The sequence below is a fragment of the Panthera onca genome, chromosome A2 (assembly GCF_046562875.1).
Source record: "Panthera onca isolate mPanOnc1 chromosome A2, mPanOnc1 haplotype 2, whole genome shotgun sequence".
Taxonomy (NCBI): Eukaryota; Metazoa; Chordata; class Mammalia; order Carnivora; family Felidae; genus Panthera; species Panthera onca.
In genome coordinates, this window is record NC_138340.1 from 123,587,387 (window position 1) to 123,601,635 (window position 14,249).

Consider the following 14,249-nt stretch of genomic DNA (forward strand, 5'->3'; position numbering starts at 1 on the left):
TAACTTTTTTTTTTTTTTAAGATTTTAAGTAATCTCTACACCCAATGTGGGGTTTCAGTTTACAACCCCAAGATCAAGAGTTGCATGCTTTACTGACTGAGCCAGCCAGATGCCTGGACCCCTTCATTTTAAAATAAATCCACCAACAGCACATCGTGTCTTTCTCAAACTCGGAATGTGACTTCCTCTTTGCTACCTGTCAGAAAATTTAAAAACTTCTGGTTTTAAAAACACCATGTGATTTGGTTCTGACCATCCACATAGTTACGAAAAGATCAATTGTGTATTATAATTTAATCATGGGATTAAAATCCATTATAGTAACAAGTTCTACAGATTTGGGCAAAAAATCTTGGAGGTTACTTTATAATTCTGCCTACCACAACCATGATGACAGGTTGACATATACCTTGGTAGAAGGAGTTCTGGTGACTTCTCTTCATTTTCTAAATAGGACTGGAGAGTACTGAGTCTGAAGGGAGAGATTTCAGGATGAAGAACTTTTGATTGATGAGCTTTATGGGCTCAGCTGTCTGGGAATTGGAACAGAGGAGGAAGAGGTTAGTTTGAGGTTCTTCTGGGTAAACCGGGCAAAAAGACAGGTCAAGGGATATGACAGACTGAAGGAAAGGACCACAGAATCTAGGCCAGAAACAGAAGACAGAGAAACCTGGAGTGAGAGAGGAGGAATTAACTTGCAAAGGCTGCAGTGGATGGCAAGATTCCAGTTAAAGCAGGAAGTGGAAGAAGGCTTCAAGAAGAGGTTTAACATTTGGAGCAGTGGTTCTCCAAGTCTGGCCCCCAAACCAACAGCGTCAGCATCCTTTGGGCATTTGTCAGAATTGCAAACTCTCCAGTCCACTCCAGACCTAGTAAATCAGAAATTCTAAAACTCTAGGAACAGGACAGAGGAATCTATTTCAACAGCCACTCCAGGTGATTTTGCTGCTCCGTAGTTTAAGAATCATCGATATTATTCTCCCATATTGTAACAGAATATGTTTATCAGGAATGGGTTTCCAGCAGGAGAAAGAAAATTCCTGGAAGGAGAATTTTCCCATTGCATGCTCGGCTAGGATGCCTAGGGTAAATGTAAGACACAGCTGAATGAACTGGCCTTACAGTTTTCAGAAATAACAAATCCTGGTCATTCTTATCTGGGCCAATTGTGTTACTGAGATAAACTTTCTAAGACCAAGGCTAGGAACAGTTACTGAAGGGAGCTAGAGAAGGAGCCAGCCTGGACTGCATCAGCCACTCTTTAGAGAGGGGAAACCTCAGGGAAAGTGGCAAAAAGTAGGAATAATGTGTTCCAGGGACCCTGAATGATGAGAGCAGCAACAGATGCTAGTGGAGAGGGAGGGACACTTGCTTATGACCAAGATCTGGCCCCACTTTGGCTCAGCAAAGAACAGACACTCTCCCCTAGCTGCAGGCACCACCCCAACCAGCTGAGCTGCCTCAGCTGTAGCTGTTCATAGGTGGGCTGTGCTTAGCCAACAGGATGAGGATGTATTTGAGGATGTGGGTAGCTGACCCAGTACAGTAATCTGTATCACCTTATAATTTTTCTGAATCTACTATTCTAGAAATAATAATAGTTGTGGGAAAATAGCAGTAAGAACTAAGCAAGTTAAATACATAATTTTTCAATGTTATTACAGGGTATCCCACCCCTCCAAAAAACCCTCAAGCAATCATGCCAGGGTTTATGAGCATAGGTCTTTTGAGTGCAGCGAAGCCCAACATGCTTTATACTGTTGAGTTAAAAAATGAAAAAATGGGAGCACCTGGTGGGCTCAGTCGGTTAAGAATCTGACTCTTGGTTTTTGGCTCTGGTCATGATCTCATGATTCGTGAGTTAGAGGCCCGAGTGGGGCTCTTCACTGACAGTGCAGAGGCTGCTTGGGATTCTCTGTCTCCTCCTCTCTGTGCCCCTCCCCTGGTCCTGTTCTCTCTCTCTCAAACATTTTTTCAAAAATGAAAAAATTGGTGCCGACAAATGTTCATACTATGCTAAAGAGAGAAAAAACTTTTTCTATGATACATAAATATTTCCTGATGACTTCACAATACATTGGTAACATTAGACACTGGGGAAGGGAACTGAGTGGCTGGGGGAGAAAAGGAAGAATTGTCATGATTAAAAACCTTATGTACCTTTTAAATTTGGAGCACATGCATGCATTATTAAGAAATAAAAAATTACTACACTTAAAAAATAAATAATGAGCTTTTATTATCCTCGACAACAGAGAAAAGCCATGCCTGGAGTCTCTGGGAATTCTGGGAACGCTCCCAGGGGGAGGGGAAGGCTGCAAGTAGCACCTGTAGCTTCCTCAGAGACTCATTCCCTCAGTCTCACTCCACTGGCAGTGGCAGCTGGAAGGAATCACAAACTGCAGGGATCAGTGGGAGGAAGACAATGAACACGCTTTCCTGCCTGAAATCAGCCGCTGTCCAGAGCCAGCACCAGGGAAGACACAACTCACCCTCCGGGGGTCACGTCTTCGCTGGAAGGCAGGTGAGAATTCATACACGTGACACCGAATGCCCTGCTCTCTTGGGGTCTCCAAGTCCTCCCCGATTCCACACCCTCTGGTCTGGGGCCACGGTGTCTGATTTTTGAGAGGAGAACATGGAATAGGTCAAGTCCTTGTCAGTCCGAGTCTGAACTCTCATTCGACTTGGAAGACTTATGCTTTCGTTTTTTCTTCTTCTTTTCTTTTTTCCTTTTCTTATGCTTTTCTTTCTTCTTCTTTTTCTTGTGTTTCTCTTTACATTCTGAGGAGCTGGAGCTGCTCCCATCTTCATCGGAGGTGGAATCCTCCAGTAACTGTTTTAACTGCTGTATCCTAAACAGAAGTTTGACCAAAGAACCATATTTAAAAAAAATTGTAGATAAAAATGATGTGAGAGCAGCAGTGAGGGTAAAAAATGTCATGAATTAACCACCTTGCGAAAGACGGTACTTATTTGTGCATGTCTTCCCCATTCTTGTCCACGTCCATGCCTGTTTGACAGGACTGTAACCAGTTTATGAGCCATTCTGTGTTCTTTTCATTGTCCTAAATATTTCTGCATGTTTCTCGAGTCCTTACCACAGAACTTCTAACAGATGCCTACTTTCCTTACTCACCGCCCCCAGCTGCTCAAGTAATCTACCTCCTCAAAACAATTATTACTCGGCGTCACCAGTTTTGGGAAAAACAAACTCTCCCGTTTCTTCACCCTATCTTTGTTCATGTCTAAGGATCATTTTTCACAATAGCTCAAATCCTTAAAGACACTGGAGAAGATAAACTAAACTACGGTTGGTTGCCAACATCAACTATCAGTGGTATGAGCAGGCTGGGCCAAGCCCACTGCTTTAAGCCAACCCAGACAGAACAAGGCTCGCCTGCTCATTCCCCACATACTGGCCTTTCCAGTGATTTCTCCTGCCTTCCACACATTTCACAACTAAATTAAAGTACCATATTTACCAAACCACTCATCTAATACTGGGATGGATGTTTCCAACTTTATATAAGAGGGTATTGTTATCACCAGGACCACCTCACCTTATGTCCTTTTCATGTCTTTTATTCTCTCGTATGATGTCATACATGGGATCTTCATGTGCCTTGAGGGTTAAAGAAGGGTAAGGTTGGATTAGGGCTTCATGGACTGTTTAGTTAAATTAAAATTAAATCTCTATTTCACTGAAATAAGAATACATGGGGGCGCCTGGGTGGCTCAGTCGGTTAAGCATCTGACTTCGGCTCAGGTCATGATCTCGCGGTCCGTGGGTTCGGGCCCCGCGTCGGGCTCTGTGCTGACAGCTCAGAGCCTGGAGCGTGTTTCAGATTGTGTCTCCCTCTTTCTCTGACCCTCCCCTGTTCATGCTCTCTCTCTGTCTCAAAAATAAATAAATGTTAAAAAAAAAAATAAGAATACATGTAGGAGGAATGTTACAGTATGTAAACTATCTCAATTTTAAAAAAGAATAAATCTAATTTGTAGAAATTTTAAATGTTACCAAAAAATCATGTTAAGCTTGGCTCTGGAGAGTCCATTCTGCTAGTCTTCTGGCAGTTTTCTGGGTTAGTCTGGAAAACCTCCAAAAGCATGAAGGTTAAAGAACACCCTACTAAAGAATGAATGTGTCAACCAGGCAATTAGAGAAGAAATTTAAAAATATATGGAAATAAATGAAAATGAAAATACAACAATTCAAACGCTTTGGGATGCAACGAAGGCAGTCCTGAGAGGAAAACACATTGCAATCCAGGCCTATCTCAAGAAACAAGAAAAATCCCAAATACGAAATCTAACAGCACACCTAAAGGAAATAGAAGCAGAACAGCAAAGACACCCCAAACCCAGAAGAAGAAGAGAAATAATAAAGATCAGAGCAGAAATAAACAATATAGAATCTAAAAAAACTGTAGAGCAGATCAATGAAACCAAGAGTTGGTTTTTTGAAAACATAAACAAAATTGATAAACCTCTAGCCAGGCTTCTCAAAAAGAAAAGGGAGATGACCCAAATAGATAAAATCATGAATGAAAATGGAATTATTACAACCAATCCCTCAGAAATACAAGCAATTATCAGGGAATACTATGAAAAATTATATGCCAACCAAGTGGACAACGTGGAAGAAATGGACAAATTCATAAGCACCCACACACTTCCAAAACTCAAACAGGAAGAAATAGAAAACTTGAACAGACCCATAACCAGTGAAGAAATTGAATCAGTTATCAAAAATCTCCCAACAAATAAGAGTCCAGGACCAGATGGCTTCCCTGGGGAATTCTACCAGACATTTAAAGCAGAGATAATACCTATCCTTCTCAAGCTGTTCCAAAAAACAGAAAGGGAAGGAAAACTTCCAGACTCATTCTATGAAGCCAGCATTACTTTGATTCCTAAACCAGACAGAGACCCAGCAAAAAAAGAAAACTACAAGCCCATATCCCTGATGAATATGGATGCAAAAATTCTCAATAAGATACTAGCAAATCGAATTCAACAGCATATAAAAAGAATTATTCACCATGATCAAGTGGGATTCATTCCTGGGCTGCAGGGCTGGTTCAACATTTGCAAATCAATCAATGTGATACATCACATTAAGAAAAAAAAAGAAAAGAATCATATGATCCTGCCAATCAATGCAGAAAAAGCATTTGACAAAATTCAGCATCCTTTTTTAATAAAAACCTTTGAGAAAGTCAGGATAGAAGGAACATACTTAAACATCATAAAAGCCATTTATGAAAAGCCCACAGCTAATATCATCCTCAATGGGTAAAAACTGAGAGCTTTCCCCCTGAGATCCGGAACACGACAGCCATGTTCACTCTCACCGCTGTTATTTAACATAGTGTTGGAAGTTCTAGCATCAGCAATCAGACAACAAAAGGAAATCAAAGGCATCGAAATTGGCAAAGATGAAGTCAAGTTATCACTTTTTGCAGATAACATATTATACAAGGAAAACCCGACAGACTCCACCAAAAGTCTGCTAGAACTGATACGTGAATTCAGCAAAGTCGCAGGATACAAAATTAATGTACAGAAATCAGTTGCATTCTAATACACTAATAATGAAGCAATAGAAAGACAAAATAAACTGATCCCATTCACAATTGCACCAAGAGTCATAAAATACCTAGGAATAAACCTAACCAAAAATGTAAAAGACCTATATACTGAAAACTATAGAAAACTTATGAAGGAAATTGAAGAAGATATAAAGAAATGAAAAAACATTCCATGCTCATGGATTGGAAGAATAAATACTGTTAAAATGTCAATATTATCCAAAGCTATCTACACATTCAATGCAATCCCAATCAAAATTGCACCAGCATTCTTCTTGAAGCAAGAACAAGCAATCCTAAAATTTGTATGGCACCACAAAAGACCCCGAATAGCCAAAGTAATATTGAAGAAGAAGACCAAAGCGGGAGGCATCACAATCCCAGACTTCAGCCTCTACTACAAAGCTGTAATCATCAAGACAGCATGGCATTGGCACAAAAACAGACACACAGACCAATGGAATAGAATAGAGACTCCAGAATTAGACCCACAAAAGTATGGCCAACTCATCTTTGACAAAGCAGGAAAGAATATCCAATGGAAAAAAGACAGTCTCTTTAATAAATGGTGCTGGGAGAACTGGACAGCAACATGCAGAAGAATGAAGCTAGACCACTTTCTTACACCATTCACAAAAATAAACTCAAAATGGATAAAGGACCTGAATGTAAGACAAGAAACCATCAAAACCCTAGAGGAGAAAGCAGGAAAAAACCTCTCTGACCTCAGCCGCAGCAATTTCCGACTTGACACATCACCAAAGGCAAGGGAATTAAAAGCAAAAATGAACTATTGGGCCCTCATGAAGATAAAAAGCTTCTGCACCGCAAAGGAAACAATCAACAAAACTAAAAGGCAACCGACGGAATGGGAGAAGATACTTGCAAATGACCTATCAGACAAAAGGCTAGTATCCAAAATCTATAAAGAACTCACCAAACTCCACACCTGAAAAACAAATAATCCAGTGAAGAAATGGGCAGAAAACACGAATAGATACTTCTCTAAAGAAGACATCCAGATGGCCAACAGGCACATGAAAAGATGCTCAACACCACTCCTCATCAGGGAAATACAAATCAAAACCACACTGAGATACCACCTCACGCCAGTCAGAGTGGCTAAAATGAACAAATCAGGAGACTATAGATGCTGGAGAGGATGTGGAGAAACAGGAACCCTCTTGCACTGTCGGTGGGAATGCAAACCGGTGCAGCCCCTCTGGAAAACAGTGTGGAGGTTCCTCAAAAAATTAAAAATAGATCTACCCTATGACCCAGCAATAGCACTGCTAGGAATTTACCCAAGGGATACAGGAGTGCTGATGCATAGGGGCACTTGTACCCCAATGTTTATAGCAGCACTTTCAACAATAGCCAAATTATGGAAAGAGCCTAAATGTCCTTCAACTGATGAATGGATAAAGAAATTGTGGTTTATATACACAATGGAAGACTACTTGGCAGTGAGAAAGAATGAAATCTGGCCTTTTGTAGCAACATGGATGGAACTAGAGAGTGTTACGCTAAGTGAAATAAGTCATAAAGAGAAAGACAGATACCATATGTTTTCACTCTTATGTGGATCCTGAGAAACTTAACAGAGGATGTTGGGGGAGGGGAAGGAAAAAAAAAAAGAGAGAGGGAGAGAGCCAAACCATAAAAGACTCGTAAAAACAGAATAAACTGAGGGTTGATGGGGGGGTGGGAGGAAGGGGAGGGTGGGTGATGGGCACTGAGGAGGGCACCTGTTGGGATGAGCACTGGGTGTTATATGGAAACCAATTTGACAGTAAATTTCATATTAAAAAAAAATTATGTTAAAAAAACCTATTACCTTCTTACCTGGGGATAATTACTATTAATATTTGGTCTCTTTCTTTCAATCAATATCATTAAATTTATGAAAAATTATTAATCCTATTACATGTACAACTCTATTATTTTTTACTTGTGTCTTCATGAACATTTTTCATGATGTCTTCTAAAACATAATTTCTGGGGTACCTGGCTAGCTCAGTGGGTAGAACATGTGACTCATGATCTGGGGGGGGTTGTGAGTTCAAGCCCACACTGGGTGCAGAAATGACTTAAAAATGAAATCTTTTTTTTTAATGTTTTATTCATTTTTGAGAGAGAGAGAGAGAGAGAGAGAGAGAGCAAGTGAGCAAGCATGCACATGTGAGTGGGGAGGGGCAGAGAGAGAAGGAGATGGAGAATCCCAAGCAGGCTCCTGCTGTCAGTACAGAGCCAATCACAAGGCTCAAACCCACAGACTGTGAGATCATGACCTGAGCCAAAATCAAGAGTCAGATGCTTAACCAACTGAGCCACCCAGGTGCCCCTAAAAATAAAACCTTTTTTTTTCTAAAAATAAAGTCTTAAAATAATAATTCCTAATGACTGAATCATTTGTATGTTACAGAAATTTATGTTGATATATTAGACTATTAAGTTTCCAATTTTTCTTCAGTTTCCATCATTTCAATGATATAATTATGAGAGTTATCATTATGCATACATATCCTTAATCATAAACAGTGTATATGTTGATGTTCTCTTATATCCTTAAAATAAATTCTTGGAAATGGGGTTTCCGGTCAAAAAAAAGGAAAAAGAATATGTTCAAAGTTTTTGAGATTTATCATCAAACTATGTTCTATTACAATCTGTAAAAACCGACATTCCACTTAAGTGGAATGATTGATCAAAAAGAAATTATTTCAGATTATTAAAATTATAACACAACATCTTAAATTCCTTAAAACCTTAAATAATGTTGACCCCAGTTTGACATATACTGATAACCTCAGTACATCCAGACAGTAGCATATTTCACTTGGCAGAAGCAGTTACTGAATGGTAAATTAACACCTTTAGGGGATGACTCTATTAAAATAAAGTGAAGAAATGATAAGTCTATTTTACTGTCTAAAGAGCATATATAATTTATATACACACTTATAGCTTATAAAGACATCTACTCTTTAAAAACTGGGAGGGGTGCCTGGGTGGCTCAGTTGGTTAAGCATCTGACTTCAGCTCAGGTCATGATCTCAAGGTTCACGAGTTTGAGCCCCGCATTGGGCTCTGTGCTGACAGCTCAGAGCCTGGAACCTGCTTTGGATTCTGTGTCTCCCTCTCTCTCTGCCCCTCCCCTGCTCGCACTCTGTCCGTCTGTCTCAAAAATAAATAAACATTAAAAAAAAAATGGGAAACTAAAACCCTAATTATAGTTATGATGTTATATATAACTGAAAACAAGTGATTGAATAAATAAAAATGTCTGCTTTAGAAAAAGAATCACTATTCCCAAGGTATAAACAAATAACACTTTAATAAAAAGTTAGTTTTTTGTTAACTAATCTGTCACACAAATGTAATTTAACAAGAGATGTAGTCAATACCGGATATTCTGGCCAAAAATCTCTGAGAATGTGTTCTATGTGAATTTCCAGTTCACCGATTACTCCCTGGTTTGTTAATATTCACTACTTCTGAAAAATGTAAATTGACAAGGTGGGGTTCTACTTACTACTCTGAACTGTTCTAATTTTTGGTTGCCTTTGATAAAAAAAGGGCATTCTTTGTCGCCTGTTCGGTGACCATACCGCTTACAACGCCAGCCTAAAAACAAAGAAAAAAGGAAATATTTCTGTAAGTAACAGTTTCATTTAATGAAGATGAAGAATCAGTACACCATATTAAAGTTTTTCTTCATTAAACTCCAATTCTAAAAGCAAATCCAATGACTGGATGAATCATATACAATCCTAGAAAATAAAGGGAAACTGATTACTTCCCAGGCATCCTTTAATCGTGTAGCTTTGGGAGTAAATATTACCTCACCAGATAAGTATTAAGCAATCCAGTGTAAAAGTATTGTGAAGAGTGAATTTTTTTTTGTCTGTAGCTTACTGTATTTTTCAAAGAGAAGGTCTTTTCTATTCATCAAGTGACTCTGATCCTCATTTACAATTTCAGACACAGAGCAAATAGCTTCTTTCTCTGATTGAATCAAAAACTGCACAATCCCTCCCCTCTAATTAAACCAAATCACAAATTATCTTAAAATGTTAATTTCTGGGGCGCCTGGGTGGCTCAGTCGGTTAAGCGTCCGACTTCGGCTCAGGTCATGATCTCGCGGTCCGTGAGTTCGAGCCCCGCGTCGGGCTCTGGGCTGACAGCTCAGAGCCTGGAGCCTGTTTCAGATTCTGTGTCTCCCTCTCTCTCTGACCCTCCCCTGTTCATGCTCTGCCTCTCCCTGTCTCAAAAATAAATAAACATTAAAAAAATAATAATTAAAATGTTAATTTCATTAGCACTCTAATATGGCTTCACCTGCTGAACAGGGAAATTGTCCTTTGTAAAAAGTATATTATTTAGAAGCAGACAGCCGTGATGAGGAATGGGGAAGAAACACAGTAAGAAAATACATACACATGTTCCAGGACAACAGAGGGAAGCACACAACTTTGTGGAATTTTAGTGACTATGGACATGGCATCAGGCATTGAGATATAGGGAAAATGAAGTGGTGAACAAAGCAGGAATGGGTGAGATGCTTATTATTTCTCTCACCTGGTCCTCTTAGAACCATCTAGATTTGAGGTAAATCAGGAAGTCATATGAGAACAGTGAGTTAAATGTTTGGACATTAAGCAACTCCAACCAAGGAAGTCAGGAAGCAGGTAAAGGGATTACAGCTAAGATCAGCCAGGTTTGCTTCATGCTGACAGCTACTAAAAGCGTGAAGTGAATGAGAAGGGAAGTTTTTCCTTTTTAATTTTGAGGGCTGGAGGCAGGAAACCATTGGAAAAAAGTGAAGTTTGGAGATTCTTTATTGATTGCCTCCGAGCTGTCCCTGTCTTTCATTAACTCTCCCAATTAATTTAAAATTCAGGAAAGAAGGATTATACTCCTTCAAACCAAAGTCTTTTTTTGTGTTCAAAATTGTCGTATCATTAAAGGAAAGGTGATTCTTGCTATTCAAAATGTGGTCATGGACAAGCAAAATCAGCAACACATGGGAGATTGTTAGAAATGTATACTGTTAGGTCCACCCCAGAAATACTGACACATATTAGAATTTTAAAAGATTAACTGGTGATTTAAAGACATGTTAAAGTTTGAAAACCACTGTTCTAGATAACACTACAATCAACAAAATCAATGAAAATATGTACATGTACATGTGTCTTTCATCCTGTCTGGGAGGAGTCCAAATTTTGTGGGGCCTGAGCTTAAATTATGTGTTTGTGGAAGGGGGCTCTTTAGAAAGAAAAATACCTTGCCTTGGCAAATTTTGCAAAATCATATGACCGTATCAACACATCACTGGAACTTCTGCAGGTCCTTGAAAATCACAAGTGAGTCAAACTGGCTCTGGTCCCAACTCTGACACTTATTTTCCAAGTCAATGTACATAGCCATAAAATGGTAATTGAAATGTAAGTAACTACCTCATAAAAGAGAGCAGTGGTATTCAAACTTAAAAAAAAAAAAAAAAGCTGTAGACTTCTGGGTAAAGATGACAGACTAAATACATTTACCTGTTTTCATTCCCTTCCTGACATGTCATAAAAATGAAAATGAAGAGAATTCTTTCCAAGGGGAATAAGCCAAGAAGCACTTCAAGAATGGCCAAGTGACAGCCTCCATAAAAGCACTGAAAATAGTTGCAAATTTTCCCACATCAATTTACTTGAAACCCTGTAAATTAATCAAAGGTTTGCCACAATCTGAGGACCATTAATTCAAGAAAAGATAGTGAAGTTTGGTAAGAACAGAAGGGTTTCTGGCATTTTAACCAGGCCTTCTCCCAACCCTCTTTCCTGATTGCCAGAATAATCTTGAAAACTAGCAGCCGTGCAACCATGACAACTATGAAAAGCAGCAATCCTGCACTCTCAATGGGGTAAGGCCAGGTTTTGAGTCTCTCAAAAATCCCTAACCCCAAAGCACAGAGCCACACTGGCAGGGTGTTGTTGCTATTTAACCAGTCATGTAGTTTACAGTAAAAGCCCAATCCCTCAGGATATTTGTTGAAAACAATTACCTGCAATTGTTTAATATCACAGCTCCCAACAGCTGTGATATGGATAAATAAGAGCCGAGCTAAAGATTTTAATGATCCAGGTAATGAGATGTCCACAGAGGGCTTTTAAAAATTCTGACACAATCCTGGGAAGCTAGAAGGCTGTGCACATGTGCCAACATTTGTTTTTTTTTTTTCTTTTTAAGTTTTTTAAATGTTTTATTTATTCTTGAGAGAGATAGTGCATGAATGGGGGAGGGGCAGAGAACGAAAGAGACACAGAATCGTAAGCAGGCTCCACGCTTTGAGCTGTCAGCACAGAGCCTGATGCAGGGCTTGAATGCACAAACCGGGAGATCATGACCTGAGCCAAACTTGGATGCTTAGCTGACTGAACCACCCAGGTGCCCGTTTTTTTGATAGTAGCCATCCTAACAGGTATGAGGTTGTATTTCTCTAATTACTGATGCTGAGAATCTTTTCATGGGCTTACTGGATACCTGTATATCTTCTTTGGAGAAATGTCTATTCAAGTCCTTTGCCAAATTTTAATCAGGTTGTTTCTTTGTTGTTTTTAGGAGTTCTCTATATATTATAGATATAATCCCTTATTAGATATATGATTTACAAATATTTTTTCCCATTCTGTTAGTTGGCTTTTTACTCTTTTGTTAATGTCTTTTATTCACAAAATTTTGTGGTTTTCATGAAGTCAAATTTGTCTGTTTTTTCTTTTGTTGGCTGTACCTTTGGTGTTTCATCCAAAAAATCATTACCAAATCCAATTTTGTGCAGCTTTGCCCTGTTTTCTTCTAAGAGATTTTATAGTTTTAGGTATTATATTTAAGTCTTTGATCCACTTAGAGTTAAATTTTATGTATGATATTAGATAAGGACCCAACTTCATTCTTTTGCAAGAGGATGTCCAGTTTTTTTTAAAAGACTGCTCTTTCCCCATTTAATGGTCTTGGCTCCACCAAAACAAGAAATTAAAACAACAAAGATGAGTCAACATATAGGAAAACAGGAAATTCAAGACAAGAAAGAAGCTAAGGGAAACTGCAGAGTGAGTGTCTTAGTTCCGGCTCCCATAATATAGAGTGGGTCACTTACATAATAGGATTTTCTCATAGGCTAGGGACTGGAGATCTAAAATCTGGGTACCAAAAGAGTTGGTTTCTGATGATTACTGTCCTCCTGGCTTGCAGACAGCTGTATCCTCTCATGGTGTGTCCTTACATAGCAGAAAGAGAGCAAGCTCTCTGGTCTCCTCTTAAAAGGAACTCATCAGGGGCACCTGGGTGGCTCAGTTAAGCCTCCGACTTCAACTCAGGTCGTGATCTTGTGGTTTGTGGGTTTGAGCCCTGCGTCGGGCTCTGTGCTGACAGCTCAGAGCCTGGAGCCTGCATTGGATTCTGTGTCTCCCTCTCTCTCTGCCCCTCCCCCCTCACGCTGTGTCCCTCTCTCCTTCAAAGATAAATAAACATCAAAAAAAAAAAAAAAAAGGAACTAATCATATCATCAGAGGCACCCTCAATACTTTATCCAATCCTAATTACCACCCAAAGGTCCTATCTCCAAATACCATCCTATTGGGGATTAGGGCTTCAACATACGAATTTATGGAGGGACACAAACATTCAATTCATAACACAAAGTGAGGCGTGCCTAAGTGCCTCAGTTGGTTAAGCGTACGGCTCTTGATTTCAGCTCAGGTCATGATCTCGTGGTCCTAAGATTGAGCCCTTGTCAGCTTCCATACTGGGTGTGGACCCTGCTTAAGATTCTCTCCCTCTCCCCTGTTCGCTCTCTCTCAAACAAACAACACAAAGTGAAGGGAGATTCCTGGATGATAAGCATGGGAGCAACCATTTTCAGAAGAATGTAATTAATACAATGTCTCAGGCATTTAGAGGTCTTAAGATTCAATCTTTAGAACAATTTGAGACTGAGTAAAAAGAAATCAGTACATGGAAACCAAAAACAATAATAACAAAACACATGCACATAACACACACCAAAAACAAGATAACTGTTAATCTGGGGCGGGAGGGAGAGGTAATTATTCAGGATGCATAAAGGAAAAGTAATCACTTTACTACATGACTCAGCTCTGGACATAATTATAATAAAGTAAGTACCCAGGATTATCTAACCAAAATTATGAAAAAACTATTTTGGGGAAGATGTGATATAGTAAGGGTACATATGTGTAGTAAGAGCTAAATTCTCATCTTCCATTGTATGATGTTAACAGATACCACCTAAACCTGAAAAATCAATGCAATGTAAATGTGATCTTAGGCATATGAAGATAAATATCAAAATAACCAACTAACAGAGCTAAAAGTGGGAATGGAGAAAAAGAGACTGGGAACTATTTTAATTATGTGCATGAAGAATCTTTATACAAACAAACGTGTTTAAAAGGCAGCAGTACCCTTTCTTCAAATACCAAATACCACTTAAGCTGGATGAAGGTGTTGCGGCTCTGGTGGGGTGGGGCCGTGCACACACAGCACTCCTGCTCTGGACCCCCCCCCCCACCTCAGGTCACATGGATGAAACCTTAACACCACTGATGGGGGGGGGGGGTGGTGTACAAAGGACTGAGGCAA

At 39.4% G+C, this 14,249-nt stretch overlaps 1 protein-coding gene across 4 annotated transcripts in view; it reads right to left on the reverse strand.

The window, feature by feature from the left end:
* Positions 1-14,249, reverse strand: part of LOC144614862 (retinitis pigmentosa 9 protein-like) — a 42,268-nt gene that overhangs the window by 20,974 nt on the left and 7,045 nt on the right. For 2 of the 4 annotated variants that reach the window (XR_013553096.2, XR_014137309.1), the window contains exons 4-6: positions 9,130-9,221; positions 3,564-3,625; positions 2,493-2,855 (exon numbers count right to left, since the gene is read on the reverse strand). Coding sequence is in view for 1 of the 4 variants with exons in the window: in XM_078440757.2 (XP_078296883.2) it covers positions 2,660-2,855; positions 3,564-3,625; positions 9,130-9,221 (350 nt within the window). In the remaining 3 variants the exon portion in view is untranslated. Of the gene's footprint in view, positions 1-409; positions 534-2,220; positions 2,856-3,563; positions 3,626-9,129; positions 9,222-14,249 lie in introns of those variants that run through there. The other 2 variants (XR_014137310.1, XM_078440757.2) reach the window with 2 other exon arrangements.